Source organism: Mastomys coucha, unplaced genomic scaffold (assembly GCF_008632895.1).
Source record: "Mastomys coucha isolate ucsf_1 unplaced genomic scaffold, UCSF_Mcou_1 pScaffold15, whole genome shotgun sequence".
In the NCBI taxonomy this organism is placed as follows: Eukaryota; Metazoa; Chordata; class Mammalia; order Rodentia; family Muridae; genus Mastomys; species Mastomys coucha.
In genome coordinates, this window is record NW_022196897.1 from 21,248,815 (window position 1) to 21,263,390 (window position 14,576).

Below are 14,576 nucleotides of genomic sequence, written 5' to 3' on the forward strand. Positions count from 1 at the left end.
ACCAGATCTTTCCTGCTAAGGTAATAGAAATGCAAGTTCTTGTTCGAATACTGTGGAAAGGCCAATGTATGTGTGTGTCCTGGTAATTCTAATCAGCTGTTACAGAGCAGGATGGCAACTCTTATAAGGACAACGTTTAATTGGGGCTGGCTAACAGGTTCAGAGGTTCAGTCCATTGTCAAGGTGGGAGCAGGCAGTCATGGTGCAGGAGGAGCTGAGAGTTCTACATCTTCATCTGAAGGCTGCCAGCAGAATACTCACTTCCAGGCATCTAGGACTAGAATATTAAAGGCCACACCCAAGGTGACACATCTACTCCAACAAGGCCACACCTTCTAATAGTGCTACTTCCTGGGCAGAGCATATACAAACCATCACACCAACCAACTTTGTTTTTGAAGAAACTCCATTTTGTGCAAGACCAGGTAGAAAATCAGAGTACTCCTGAGCAAGCATCCTATGGCAACCCAGCCTCTTAGCAACTGTCAGTCAGCTACAATAGCAAGTCAAGGTATATACAGATAACTTAAGACATCCTGCAGAGAACAGATAACTTAGCCATTCTGCTTGGCAGGTGCTTTTGTCCTCCTGTTCGATTCCTGCAGATTACACCAGAAATGCAGTTTTTAAAATATTAACTTGCTGACTTGTACGGAAATTCCCCACATTTGCTGTAACCACAATAAAAACCCTGAACCCTAAACTCAAGGGGCTCTCATTCTGACCCACTGCAATGGTAATAGTCTGTGAGGCCTTGCTCGCAAGCTCATAGTAAAAACCTTTATATGTTTTCTATTGGAATTGGCTCCCTGATCATCTTTGGGTACCTGAAACTTGGGCATAAAACCCTAATCCTTAACCCCTATCTCCCAGCCTCTAACCAAGGCTAACTAAAAGAAAGAAGTGGTCTTGTGGATAGCCCTGGTGCTGTTTGTATTTTGATGTTAATTCAGCTTCTCCAAAAGAAGCTGCCTGGAACAAGGAGTGAATTACTACTCAAGACTTCATGTGACCCTATAAAGAAACCAATCATAGGGTGAGTAGGTGGGACTTCCAGGTTGAACTGAGACAGTGGAAGAGGCTGGAAAGAGATATGGACTTTTGGACAGGGATGGTGGGAGGACAAGATGACCTTGGTTTAGATGATGAATCAATTTGCCACCAGAGGATTTTTACTTAATATGGCTTACAAGATTAGGATTCTAGTTGTTGCGTGCAACAGTTGAATTGAAAGACCCCCAGAACTGGGGAGATCCTTACTCAAGTCTCGGGATGACGTGACCACCCAATGACTCACGAAAGACCGAACTTGCTGCAATCACATGAGGTTTATTGGGGATACTGGTACTGGGGTCGATCTCGTGACCTTGTCGGCCAGAGGAGTTCGACCCCGGGGTCGATCTCGTGACCATGCTGGCCAGAGTTCGACACCGAACACAAGAAGTGTGGAGTATTTAAAAGGAAAACCCACAAGCTGGGGGCGGGGAGAGGGTTACCAAGGAAACAGAACATAAAAACAGTGGAAAATTTCAGAGGGACCCAACCCAAGGTATTCAGTTAGGGAGGGAAACATTCATTTTAAGAATGTAATCTTCATCTATCGGTCGGCAGGGTGGAGAGTCTCATAAACCAGTAGACCTTCATTCTTAGTTCCGCCCTCATTGTGGATCATTCAGGAGGGGCAGGTATCGGGAACCAGAGCCCTGAGGCTCTGAGTTAGCCAAATTCCTGGAACTAGCTACTCCACCTTTTTGGTTTGTTACATTTCTACTAATACATTACTTTTTGTTAACATGCTTTTTCCCAAATTTCTAAGTCTCCCAGTCTTTCAGAATTACCTGTTGATCCTGAACTAAGTTTGTGTGGTGTTTTCCTTCATACAGTGACTCAACTGGGTTCCAGAGAGAACTGTACAGCAGCAAAGTGTGAGTTTGCAAGAAGTGCACCCTAAAAGGCCATGGGAATTTTGAAACATGGGGCTGGCGTGGTCAAGACCTGCCAGTGGGAACTTATCGAGCTGGGTGGAGAGATTTTGGAACCCTGGTCAGAGAGTCTCCATGAGATAACAGGCCAGCCATGCCCTGCAAGGGCCTGCATGCATAGCATGAGCTGCATTCTTTTTTTTTTTAAAATATTTCCCGCTACAAAAAAGGAGAAAGAGGAGGGGAAGGAGGGAGAGGAAAGGAGAGGAAAAACAAGACATAGCTACCCTGGGTGATGCCTCCCGAGTAATGGGCAATGCAGCTCTGGGATAGTTAACCACAGTACAGGTAAAAAGGGGGCTTCCTCTCAGGTGTTGACTTTCCAGTATACTAGAACAACAAAGCAGACTGGAAAAACAATGGCACCTGATGTACCAATGTAAGATCCGAGTACAACAGGGACATCTCAGAAAAACACTGGGAGGCCAGGAATTTCCTTAATAAGATAAGCTCAGGAACTTCCCAGAAGGGAAAGGCTAATTAACATTCTTCAAATCACAAGATGAGAAACAACCTGCCAGTGGGGACACATTCCACAGGGTTAGACCTTTGCCCACCTTCAGACAAGGAAAGTCCTTGCCACCTCATTCCCTAAAGACCAATCAGTTTAAAAGTCACACTGTTTACCAATCACATTGTGTCTAATGGCTGCTGCCCTGAAAAATGTATAAAAGTTCATTAGACAAGCTGTGTGGGGTCGTCTCCTTTCCTTAGGGTCTGGGACGGCTTCAGTGCACTGAAATAAAAATCCTCATGCTCTTTGCATTGATCAGGCTCCATGTGATTCACTCAGGGGTCTCTGGTAAACTAAGGCTTGACAGGGTCTTACATTAGGCCTTTTTAAGAAAAAAAACTGGAAAAAGTTTATGAACCTGTGGAGTCATAACTGACTCCATCTGTCTGTGTGGTGCCATCATAGACAGATTAACCCACTGTAGTAGACATCATGGGAGTGTCAGGAGGAGTGACCATGAGGAGGAAAGGGCTTCAGAGCCAGCACTGGCCAGATAATGCAGAAACAACACTGACCACTGGCTTTAGTTTCTCTATAAGAAGGTGTCAGCTATGGTTCTATTGATGTGATAAAACACCATGAAGAAAAGCATTTAAAATAGGGGCTTGCTTACAGTTTCAGAGGCTTAGTCTATGACCATCATGGTGGGGAACATGGCAGCAGGTAGGCATGAAGCTAGAACAGGACCTACGTGCTTACGTCCTGATCCTCAGACAACAGGCAGAAAGAGAGCTGGGCTGGCAAGGGCTTTTGAAACCTCAAAGACCACCTCCAGTGATACACCTCTTCCAACAGGCCATACTTCTTAATCCTTTACGAACTGGGAACAAAACTTTCAATATATGACCTGGTTGGGGGGGGGGGGTGGTGAGGGACATTCTCATTCAAACCACCACATTCCACTCCCTGGCCACAGGATCCACACAGAATACAAAATGCATTTAGTTCAACTTGAAAAGTCCCCATAGTCTTTCATGGTTTTAACACTGTTTAAAGTACCACCTGCCCAAAGTCTCAAGGCAATCTCTTAACTATAACCCCCTGTAAAATCAAAAAGCAGGTCACATACTTCCAACATACAATGGCATAGCATATACATTAATTCAAAAAGGAAAGGTAGGAAATACAGTAACAAAGTGACACTGAAAACCAGCATGTGAAACTCCAAATTATACATCTCCATATCAGATGTCCAAGAGCTTACATGATTTTTATCTCTCCCTCTCCTATTCCACACCCTGTCTGCTCTCTGCCAGGTATCCCACAACTCTGGCATCTCGAGAATCCAGCAGGGTCTCTAATGCAATTGAGGCTAAACCTTCACAGCTTCATGCAATGGCCTCTCTGAGCCTCCATTAAAGAACTACCATGATACACGCCTGGCCACAGAGAAAGGAAGATAGCACAACCCCTTTCCAATATCCTTCTTGACTCTAAATCCAGAACTGGTAAGGTCAAAGCTGCCAGATCCTTGTTTGCCTTGGATGGAATCCCGCCCCCTCCTTGAATTTCATTAGCATAAGCTTACACTTGAAGGTCTCCCTCCCTACTTAAACTTTCCTTTTAACCAAGCAGTTAGCTGGGTGGGTCTTACCCAGCTACTATCCTTTTCTTCTAATTAGCTTCAAGCCTTTCTTTAAACTTCTCATCTCCCTGAGCTCCGACATTACATTCACATATACTGTTTCTCCTCAAACTGTACCTTTTGTATTTCTTTTTGCCACATTTGCTCCTTTTCATTGTACATCAGCATAAGAGTGACCACTAACAACCATGTGACACAGTCAATACACTAAGCTGTCTTAAAATCTCTACCAACATGCTGGTGAGGTGGCTCAGTAGGTAAGGTCCTGAGTTCAAATCCCAGAAACCACATGGTGGCTCACAACTACCCATAATGAGATCTGATGCCCTCTTCTAGTGTGTCTGAAGACATTTGGGGGGGGGGGGGGGGGGCGGGAAGCGTGCAGAGGTCCTAAAGTCAATTCCGAGCAACCACATGAAGGCTCACAACTATCTGTATAGCTACAGTATGTACTCATATACATAAAATAAATAAATAAATATTAAAAAAAATCTCTGCCAACACCATTAGTCCAAAACTACTCCTCAATTTTGTGTCTAACAGATTTTTTGGACAGGGGCAAAAAGTGGCCACATTCTTTGGCAAAATATCACAAGAAAGGTCTCTACCCTAGGTGATCTGACCTCCTCTGAAACTTCTCACATGCCACGCCTCCACAGTCCACAATGCTCTATCTCCCATGCCCCCACCAGGATGGTCCACTGAGCCTTTGATAGACTTCTTATAACTTTTTAGTCCAAAGTCACAAAGTCCTCCATATTCCCCCCCCAAACAGCATCTTAAGCCAGATGTTGGAGGCTTCCAGACATCAGTATAACTGACACCATGGCAGAAGTACCATTTGGACCTGGGAGTCTGCATGGATGCAGCAACCCCTGATGGGGTGGGGGACGGGGGGAACGACAAAGGCTAACCCATCAAACTCCTTCTGGGAAAGTCCCTAAATGTACTAATCTTGTTTTGTGGCTTCTATAGTTCTGCTTCTGACTAACTGATCTTGTTAACTGAATATGTCAACCCAAGATATAATCTTGTGCTTAAAGGCTCACCTTGAGAAGACTCGGGTCTATACTCAGGTCCCAACCACCTAGGCAGGCCATCTAGTCAAGACTTTCCATTGGTTTGAACCAGTGTGTGTGAGTGGCCTTCTCTGATGGATACTTCACAACATCACAGTAACACCCCAGTGCCTGGGTGTCAACTTAGTCACTGCTCTATTGTTTTGAGGAGATACCCTGACCAAGGCAAGTTATAAAAAAGCAAACATTTAAGTGGGGGGACTTACTTATAGTTCCAGAGAGTTAGTTCCTGATTATCACAGTGGGGAACATGGTGGCAGGTAAGCATGGTACTGGAGCAGTAGCCTGATCCTCAGGCAGCAAGCAGAGAGACAGAGAGAAAGAGACTGGGCCTGGCAAGGGCTTGTTCCAAAAGCCATCCCCAGTGACACACCTCCTCCAAACAAAGCCACACCTTCTAACCCTTCCTAAACAGTTCCACTGACTCAGAACCAAGCATTCAAATACATGAGCTTATTGGGGCCACTGTCATTCAAACCACCACAGAAGGTCAGACAACACGCCTCATCTCTCTGCTGTGAGCACTGAATTCTTTCAGTCCATATGCTTAGTAAGCACCTCCTATCAGCACATTTTAGACACAAAAAAAAAGTGAGAGACAACTCAGTCCCTGTCCCTGGGTTCATCCTCTAGTGCAGGATACACAGTGATAAACCAGGTCACACATCAATGTTACATCAGTAGTAACTGCTGCTCTGAAAAGCACAAGCAGGAAGGAGAGAGATAACGGATCTGTTAGCCCAGGGCAAGCTTCACAGAGGCCGATGTAAACAGAGGCTAAGGGCACAGCGAGGCTGAGGCTGGAGACTGTGAGAGTGAGTTGGAAACGTGGCTAGAATACAGCTGCAGAGGCAGGGGCGGGGCAGGAGAAGGCATGGCCAGACTCTAGGGCAGGACACTGTAGGCCTCAGGAGTAAAATTGAAGCAACGAGCCACTGGAACGAGAACTGACTGTTGTTTAATATTTATTTTAAAGTCTGTGTGTGTGGGCAGGGTAAGTGGGTGTTCCTACAGAAGCCAGAGTTGGATTCTCTGGTACTAGAGTTACAGAGAGTTGTGAACTAGCCACCTGACATGGGTGTAGGAACAGAACTTGGATCCTCTACAAAAAGCAATGCACACTTTAACCTCTTAACTACTGAGCCATTTTTCCAGAACTTTTAGACATACTGCAAAGACTTTTAGACTCTGCAAAGTCTGACTAAATGAATATGGAAGCCCAAGATGGCACAGCTGCAAAATGTTTATCATTGGCATAGCCCTGTAGTTGGCATGGATCCTCCATACAGTGGGAGACCAGGAAGAAGTGGGCACATCAGGGAACAGCCATGGCTCTGCAGAGAAACACAGCCCTTGAAACAGTCCTCAGAATCAGGCTTCAAGTCACCCAGCGCCAGCATTCCCCAAGGGAGGGAAGCTTCCTGGGATGCCAGCTTTGCTCCACTAAGGGATCATGCCTTGTCAGAGCAGCAGTCAAACACAGGCTGCAGGAGAAGGTGCATAAAAATACAGAAGGTGCAGTAAACAGGAAGAAGAGAAACTGAGTCACACACACTGCATCCACAGCTGGAAAGTGTAGTGAGCAATGTGGCTGGCTTTGTGAAACGTGTCAGTAGCAGGTCCAAATCTTCACCAAATGTGCCTGTGTGTCGTGTGCTGTGTGTGCTCTGTAAACGGGGATGAGCCCTGTGTGCTTCCCAAAGCAGCCAATTGTAAACCAAAAGCATCCTTTATCCATCACATGCTCTCCTACTGTGTACACGTGGCATTCCCAACCTGTGATTCCCTTTATAGCACCCTGTGACAGCATCACTGTCTCCATCAGTTCCAAGTCACTTACGGCAAACTCCTCAGGAGTCACTTTGAGAACGTCGAAGACGACAGCATCGTAGCTCTTGCTGGCATAGTCGCAGCTCTGGCCCTCCAGTGAGTCTGAGCTGCTGCTGCCCTATGGAGAAGGCAAAGAGAAATGCCACCTGGCTGGTCTGGCCTGAGGCTACTGCCATCCCAGACCACCCCAGAGAGAACATGATGAAAGGGGTCTGCTGCTTGTCATTTTGCTCTGAGCTAGGCTTTCAAACACTATACACCTATACATGCTATGATGCCCACTGTACAGGTAAGCAAGCTGAGATGATGTTACGTCTCCAAGCTTTCTTGCCCATTAAGCCAAAAGCCAGAACGTGAACCCATTTTTCTATCTGAACCCCCCAAATGGGTTGGATAATTACCCCTTACTGCTCTGGCCAGTAGTGTAATGACAGGAGAGAGTCAGAGCCCAGGGCTAGGGTGCAGCTCAGTGCAGAATACTCTCCTTGTATGTTCAATGTCCAGTTCTGTCCCCGGCACCCAGAAGAGAGAAAGGCGCCTAATTCTCCCTCGGAAAAGTCCTCCAGACTCCAGGAGATCTCCATTCTGGGGTTTTTTCCCCCTTTTTTATTTTTATTTTTCCCCCTTTTTTATTTCATTTATGCATATGCACGTGTGCCATGTGTGCACAGGTGCCCAGAGAGGCCAGAGAGCATCAGCTTCCCTGGAGCTGGGGTTGCAGGCAGTTGTGAGCCGCCTGACATGGGTGCTGGGAGGCACACTCAGGTCCTCTGCATGAGCAGTCAGCGTTCTTCACTGTGGACCATTTTTCAGTTCGCCTTCTTCCTAGCTGCGGTCAGGGCAGGACATTGTAAGCCACATTCACTCTGGCTCAGAGTGTTGCCACACATACAGGGCTGGCTGTGAGCTGAGAGAAGATGGTGGATCTTCAGCGACTGGTAGGGAGCAGAGTCCTTCTGGTCAGGGTTACAGAGTCCTGCAGGGAAGGACAGGGGTGTCCCACAGGAAACAAGGGGAACTCCCCAGTCTGGACAGAGGTCATGAAGCCCACTCTGAGAAGGTGGAAAAAGTTGGACACGCTTCTTTTTCTTTAATGTGACTACATTTCATCAAGTTCCTCCTGGGTACTCCACCATGCTTACCACTCAAACCTGTGTCCATAATCGTTTTATTCATCTCAAATCATGGAAAAGGAGTTTGTAGTTTCTGCTCATTCCACCATCTTAGAATAGGGATGAGGGAATCTGCTTTTGTTAATTTTTTCTTTATTCCACTTTCTAAAATGGCTGTATCAGGGGAAATGTTGCAGTCTTACTGGAAACCAGGGTGTTTGGGGGTGGGGGTTACAGAAGAAAGCTAACAATTTTGACAATGTAAGGACAGAGAACTGGGAAGAAATGCAAGCAGCCCAGCTCGATGCCTGGGCCTGAGGTGTCTACAGGTGAGTCTCCCACACTGACACTCCACCTGGACTCAGAGGACAGCGCCCTGTGCTCTGCAAGCACACAGGCCCGGGTGAATGCCGGCCTCACAGCTGCGGCCACCCAGACCTAAGGCACTCACTTCATTTTGCCGTGTCTCATCAAGTACAAAACTGTATTAATAAACCCCAAATCCTAGAATAGTAGCATAGGTTACCAAACAAGCCAAAACCACCACTGCTACCACCTCCCTCCCCAGACATGCTGGTTCAGGGTATGCGGCAGATGTCATTAAATGGAAGGCTTTGTCCCCTGAGAATAATCTAATCTGAACAAAGCTGAGAAGAAGCAGACTGGCCAAGATCTAGATCCACAAGCCTCACCTGCTTCAAGATACAGCCCAGCAAGGCCGGCAGGGCAGTGTGCTGAGGATACCAACCCAAAAGTCAGGGAACGTGGGTTTGAACCACCCATCTTCCCAGAGAGAGGAACCACAGTTTCTTCTCCCCTCTGTGCTTTGGATTCCTCATCCAAAATCTGACAAAAGGATGCACAGCTGACAGGGTTACTGTGGAATGAGAGAGCCTGGAGCATGCAAACAAACAAACAATGGTGATCTGGGTGTGCATGGAAGTGAACGAGCCATTCATGCATATGGAGTTAAGCACTCCAATTTACAGCTGTATATTCATTCCATAAACTTACAGCCACATACATGAAGGCCCTAAATCTGTAAATGTTCAGACTCCATGCATATAATGCTTAGCATAGAGCCTACATGTGTCATCCCATGTGTTCTGAGGTCTCTCCAGATGACTAATACCTAATACAAAATCAATGCTGTGCAAACAGTCACTGCTGCCTTTTAGAGAACAATGACCAGACAGTCTGCACATACCTGGTGCAGGAGTGATTCTTTTTCTGAACACTTTTGATGCACAGTTGGTGGTCCCATGCATAGAGGGCTGAACATGCAAAGAGTAGCGTGTGACTATACACATCTGTGTACACACACACACACACACACACACACACAGGTGCAAGGGGGGGAGCGCTAAAAAAGAAAGATGCTTCACTCTAGAAGGAGTGCAGGTCACAGACACAGACAAAAGTGTGGCTCCTCTAGTTACCATAGTCAGCTCCTGGGATTCAGGCCTTAGGGCATTTCTTTAATGCCCCAAACCCTCAGATACAGGTACCTGCTGAATCAAAAGCTACTCTATTTGCAGGTAAGTGACAGCAGTAATGCGGATGACTCAGCACTCCATGGAACTAACCACTCGAGCCTCCTAGAGAACGGCATCCACTTGGTAGAGAGATGGTCCAGTGCTTAAGAGTGCAAGAAGTCTGGAGTTCAGTTCCTAGCACCCATATCAGGAAGCTCACAATCACCTATAACTCCAGTTCCAGGGGCATTCGATGCCCTCTTCTGGCCTCCATGTGCACTGCAGCCATGTGAACATACACATATAATTTAAAATAATATTTAAAAAATCTTAAAGGTATCTGTAAGGTTTTTTTTTTTTTATTTCAAGACTAGAGATAAATCTAAGAAAAAAAATGTTTGAAACACTGATGAGAAAAATGACCCCCTGACTCCCTGGTTAGTTAATCTGAACTTACTGCAAAACTGCCTGTGGGAACCTCAGACTCAACCCTGCTTCACCAACATGCTGAGGAGCCAGAACTACACCCCAGACACAGTGGCACCAGCCTCAGATGACATCCCTCCTCCTGGGTAACTATGTCATTATTGAGCTTGGAAAGCAAATCCCAAACTCCATACATAGTGCCTGCCCAGGCCACTCAGACCACCAGTCCTTGCAGCCATTTCCTAAGAAGTAAGGTAAATAAGTATAAGCCAGCTGGACTAGCCTCTGTCTGACCTCATCTTGGAATGCATAGCTTATTTATAATTAACAGTGGCTTTTCCTGAGAACGATCTGATCCTTTTTGTCACCAAAATAGAACATAGTATTTGCCATGGCTGGACTGGACAGGTATTTGTTTTTCTTTGAAGAGAACAACTTTAGAAAACACCACATCCACAGGGCTAACTGGCTCCTAGATCTCTCGTCTGGGGTGGCAGGCCCTAAGAAGGCCGGTATTCATGGCCAGGAACCCATGTCATGTCTCCCTCCTGCTACCCTCCCGCAGCCATCATACCTGTGGAGTGGCAGAGGTGACCAACACGCTAGCCATCAGACCATTCCTCTTGTACATAGTCTCCAGGCCTCAGGGAACTTCGGTGCCACCTCTGCTGGTGACATAACCTGCCTGAGAGGTCCTGTAAGGCAAAAGTATCCATAAAAACCTGCTTGCTGTGAGTCCACGGGACCATGCCATCTTCCAATAGAAAGGTGTGAACTGGCAGCCTCAAGCTGAGGCCCTAAAGCCTGTGCCTGTTTCCCTCCATGGAAAATGGTGTATCTGTGCCATTACTGAGCTCATACAGAAGGCAGCATTTTTTAGACAAATCCTGTTGTCCAACAGCTGTATGGCTCCTGCATCCTTAGCTTTTTGGGTCGCACTCACTCACGTCTATGCCCGACCACCCTGCCCCTTGCAGATCACTGGGTCCCACCTGTGCATCCATCCCAGGGTGTGCCTGGCCCTTACAAGCTCCAGAATTTGTAATTCCAAATGGGATGAAGGTTGGTGAAGAAGCCAGACACCACACTGAACCATCACAACTGCTCCCACAAAGTATTCACCAAGGACCATGTGCTGAATTCCTCCAACTCATCTTCTCCCTTCCAGTATCTCAAGGGAAGCTTCTTAATCCTGCCCATTTTCTATGGAGGAAAATTGAGGCTCACAGAGGTCATGCTCTGGTGTACTTGCTTATTCTGTCCAGCAGCAGCATGACCCAAGAGCCATTTGAAGATCAGGTCTGATTATTCTGCATGGACTGCTCATGTGCACATGCTCCAGAGAGCATCTATCACCGCCCAGAACCCTGAAAATCACTCAGCAGAAGAGTGAGGAGGTCAAGGCACAAGATGGAAGCTGACTGCGCTTACCGGAGGGTGGGTGCCTTGAGCTGGGGTGGCAAGGGGGAAGACAGCTGAAGACAGCACAAGTGAGAACAGCCAGACTAGACCCAGCTGTTTACTGCAAGGCACTGAGGGATGATGTAGCGGTCATCAGGGAAGGCATAGAGAGGTGGAGGAGGTCTGGCGGGAAAATGATAAACTTGACTCAGGGCATGGTCAATCTGTGGCAGATGAGAAAAGTCCACCCTTTGTAGCCCTCAGGGGGCTACAAAGATGCTCAGAGGTTAGGAGCATGCACTGCTCTTCCAAAGGACCCAAGTCTATTTTCTACATTCAGATGGGTCACAACTGCCTGTAATTCTAGCTTCAGGGATCCAATTCCATGGTGCTCCATGGGCTCCACATACATGTGCACATGCATGTGTGCACACACACACAGATTTATACACACTCACACACACACAAACTAATAAGGAGAAAGCCCCCAGGGAAATGCAAACCAAACCACAAAGACAACTTAAGACAAAACAGGATGGCCAGAATTAGGACAACAAAACTCAAACCAAATTAGACTACACCTACTGTTTTTTGGGAGTGAAGTCGGGGTGGGTGAAGTCTTTGGGCATTGCTGGTGAGAAGACAACTGGTACAAGCTCTTCAGAACACAATTTGGTAGCTTTTTTTTTTTTTTTTTTTTTTTTTTTTTTTTTTTTTTTTTTTTTTTTTTTTTTGGTTTTTTCGAGACAGGGTTTCTCTGTATAGCCTTGGCTGTCCAGAAACTCACTCTGTAGACCAGGCTGGCCTCGAACTCAGAAATCCGCCTGCCTCTGCCACCCAAGTGTTGGGATTAAAGGTGTGTGCCACCACAGCCCAGCTTGGTAGCTTCTTGATTGGTGAAAACAACCCAGTGATCCGATTCCCAGGTGTCTACTACAAAGGATAAACACATCGCACAGATATACACAGAGGATGCCTATCACAGTATTACTCCTCACAGCAAGCCTGGAACCAAATCAGATGTCTATCACACAGTGAATACCAAGGCAGTGTGAGCTAGCCACACAGCATGCTACTACTCAGCTATGAAAAGAAACTACTATGAAAAGATGCTACCACAAACCACAGCATGATCAAACCTCAGAAACATTACTAGTGAAAAAGTCAGATTCAAAGGAATGTACAGTGCGATTCCATTTTAGGAAATTCCCAGAAATGGCAAATTTATAGGGGAAAAGTGCCCATGGCAAGAGACTGCACGCAGACGGAGTGCTTCTGAGGTGATGACAGTGTTCTAAATCTGGATGATGACAACCCAAAAATGTGGGACCTGGGGCCTGGGACTGTTAATCTGCATGCAACCAATGTATGAGGCACCCTGAGCTTCATGATGGGACCTCACCTGGCCTGCCAGCCATCCCCTTTGAAGTGACAGAGTGAACACCATGACAAACTGTGAAGGGAATGTCAGTTACTATGGAAGAAATCGGACCCAGAAACAAGGAAAAGCCCTCCCAGGTAGAGAGAAGACCGGGCCCTCGACAAAACCCCCATGAAGGGCACATGAGCTCCAGAACAGGGGTCCCAAAACAGGTGAAAAATAAACCCAGCTCATGATCGCAGCCATAGCAATTTAAGGCCACGCCTCTTAGGCTGCCTCAAACCAGCACAGCCAATCTGCTCCAGGTTTAAGGCTGAGGTACACTTTGCTCCTATCTGCATGTGCCTGGCACTCTGTGTGTCTCCTTGGAGCAACCAGACCTGGACTCCAACCTGAGTACAGACCAAACCTGCATAAGACAGCTCTCTGAAGTTGTCTTGGTGGCTCCCTGCTTCTCCCAAAGGATGCTGCCATGGCCAGAAAGATAGATGGCTCAGTGGGCAGAGGTCTGTGCTAACTGTTCCAGACCAGAGTTCAATCCCTGGGACCCACTTTGTAAAATGAGAGAAGTGATTCCTTTCAAGTTGCCCTCTGACCTCCACATGCATGCTACACCACATGTGCATACACACATACACAGACACATACGCACAATGTAAAAGGAAGGGATGTGCTGCCAGCCCCACCCTCTCCTCCAGCACCATTTGCAGATGGGCTCTCTACACACCAGGGTTATCGTGGGAGAAGCACTGGCTAAGCATCATGCACATCTTTGCCACAAGAGCCCCAGGAGGTATATAGACCACTCAGATCAGACAGTAGGAATTACTTGGATTTCTGGGAAACTAAGGACCCATGAGTTCAAATCCTGGGCAGTCTGCCAGGGCCTGAGCTTCTACACATCCTGATACTGCCTCCCACCACAGCACAGGAAGGGCATATGAAGCACTTGCTCAGGCCAGGCCAGCTGTTATTACCTACTATCAGTGTTATTACTTACTGTAACATTGATTGTGTCCTTCCCTTACACGCTTCTATTTACACGTTCTCATTCTCTTTTCCTATGTAAACAATTAGCTTTATTTTTTGTTTGTTTTGTTTTTCAAGACAGGGTTTCTCTGTATAGACCAAGCTGGCCTCAAACTCAGATTCACCTGCCTGTCTCCCAAGTACTGGAATTAAAGGCATGCACCACCACTCCCTGGCAAACAATTAACTTTAAACATCAAACAAACAAACAAACAAACCAGGGCTCTGTGCTTTGTGAGAACATGGGCTCCAGGAATCCAAGCCTAGTGTAAAGCACTGGATTACGCCATCTGTCTTCCCCTTCCACTGGCCCCAGTCTACCTGCAGAGGATATCCTACCCATGTGTAGCCCATCATATTTTAAGTGGACACTAGAAATAAAGGTAATCGCTTGCTTGTGTCTGCCTCCTGCATGTCTTGACATGGCAGAAATAGCCTGGCTGATGGACAGCAGCTCTCAAACAAGAGATCCATCTATCCATGTCCAGAAAACAGCAGGCGCAATCGGCTGGAACAACACAGCTCTCATCCAGGTCAGGTCCTGAGGTTGCTGAGTACCTGGGCTGGGATCTGGCAAGAAGTAGTGGACAGATAGGCTGGGGCACAGCAGAAGGACATTGTAGGCTACAGGGAGGAGTGCATGGAGCAGTAGAGGCAGCAGTGTGGGAGTATGGAGGTACTGGGAATCCTCTAATTCAAGGTTGTGAACAAGTAGTAGCAAATTCCATTTCTATTTTATTTCTAGTGTGTGTGTGTGTGTGT

General features: G+C 46.8%; 1 protein-coding gene across 11 annotated transcripts in view; it reads right to left on the reverse strand.

Annotated features, from left to right (window-relative positions):
- Ralgps1 (Ral GEF with PH domain and SH3 binding motif 1) overlaps positions 1 to 14,576 on the reverse strand; it is a 244,145-nt gene that overhangs the window by 200,555 nt on the left and 29,014 nt on the right. For 8 of the 11 annotated variants that reach the window (XM_031369895.1, XM_031369902.1, XM_031369903.1 and 5 more), the window contains exons 2-3: positions 10,578 to 10,698; positions 7,001 to 7,108 (exon numbers count right to left, since the gene is read on the reverse strand). In XM_031369895.1, the coding sequence (XP_031225755.1) occupies positions 7,001 to 7,108; positions 10,578 to 10,634 (165 nt within the window). In that variant the 5' untranslated portion in view covers positions 10,635 to 10,698. Of the gene's footprint in view, positions 1 to 7,000; positions 7,109 to 7,391; positions 8,115 to 10,577; positions 10,699 to 11,434; positions 11,457 to 14,576 lie in introns of those variants that run through there. The other 3 variants (XM_031369898.1, XM_031369901.1, XM_031369900.1) reach the window with 3 other exon arrangements.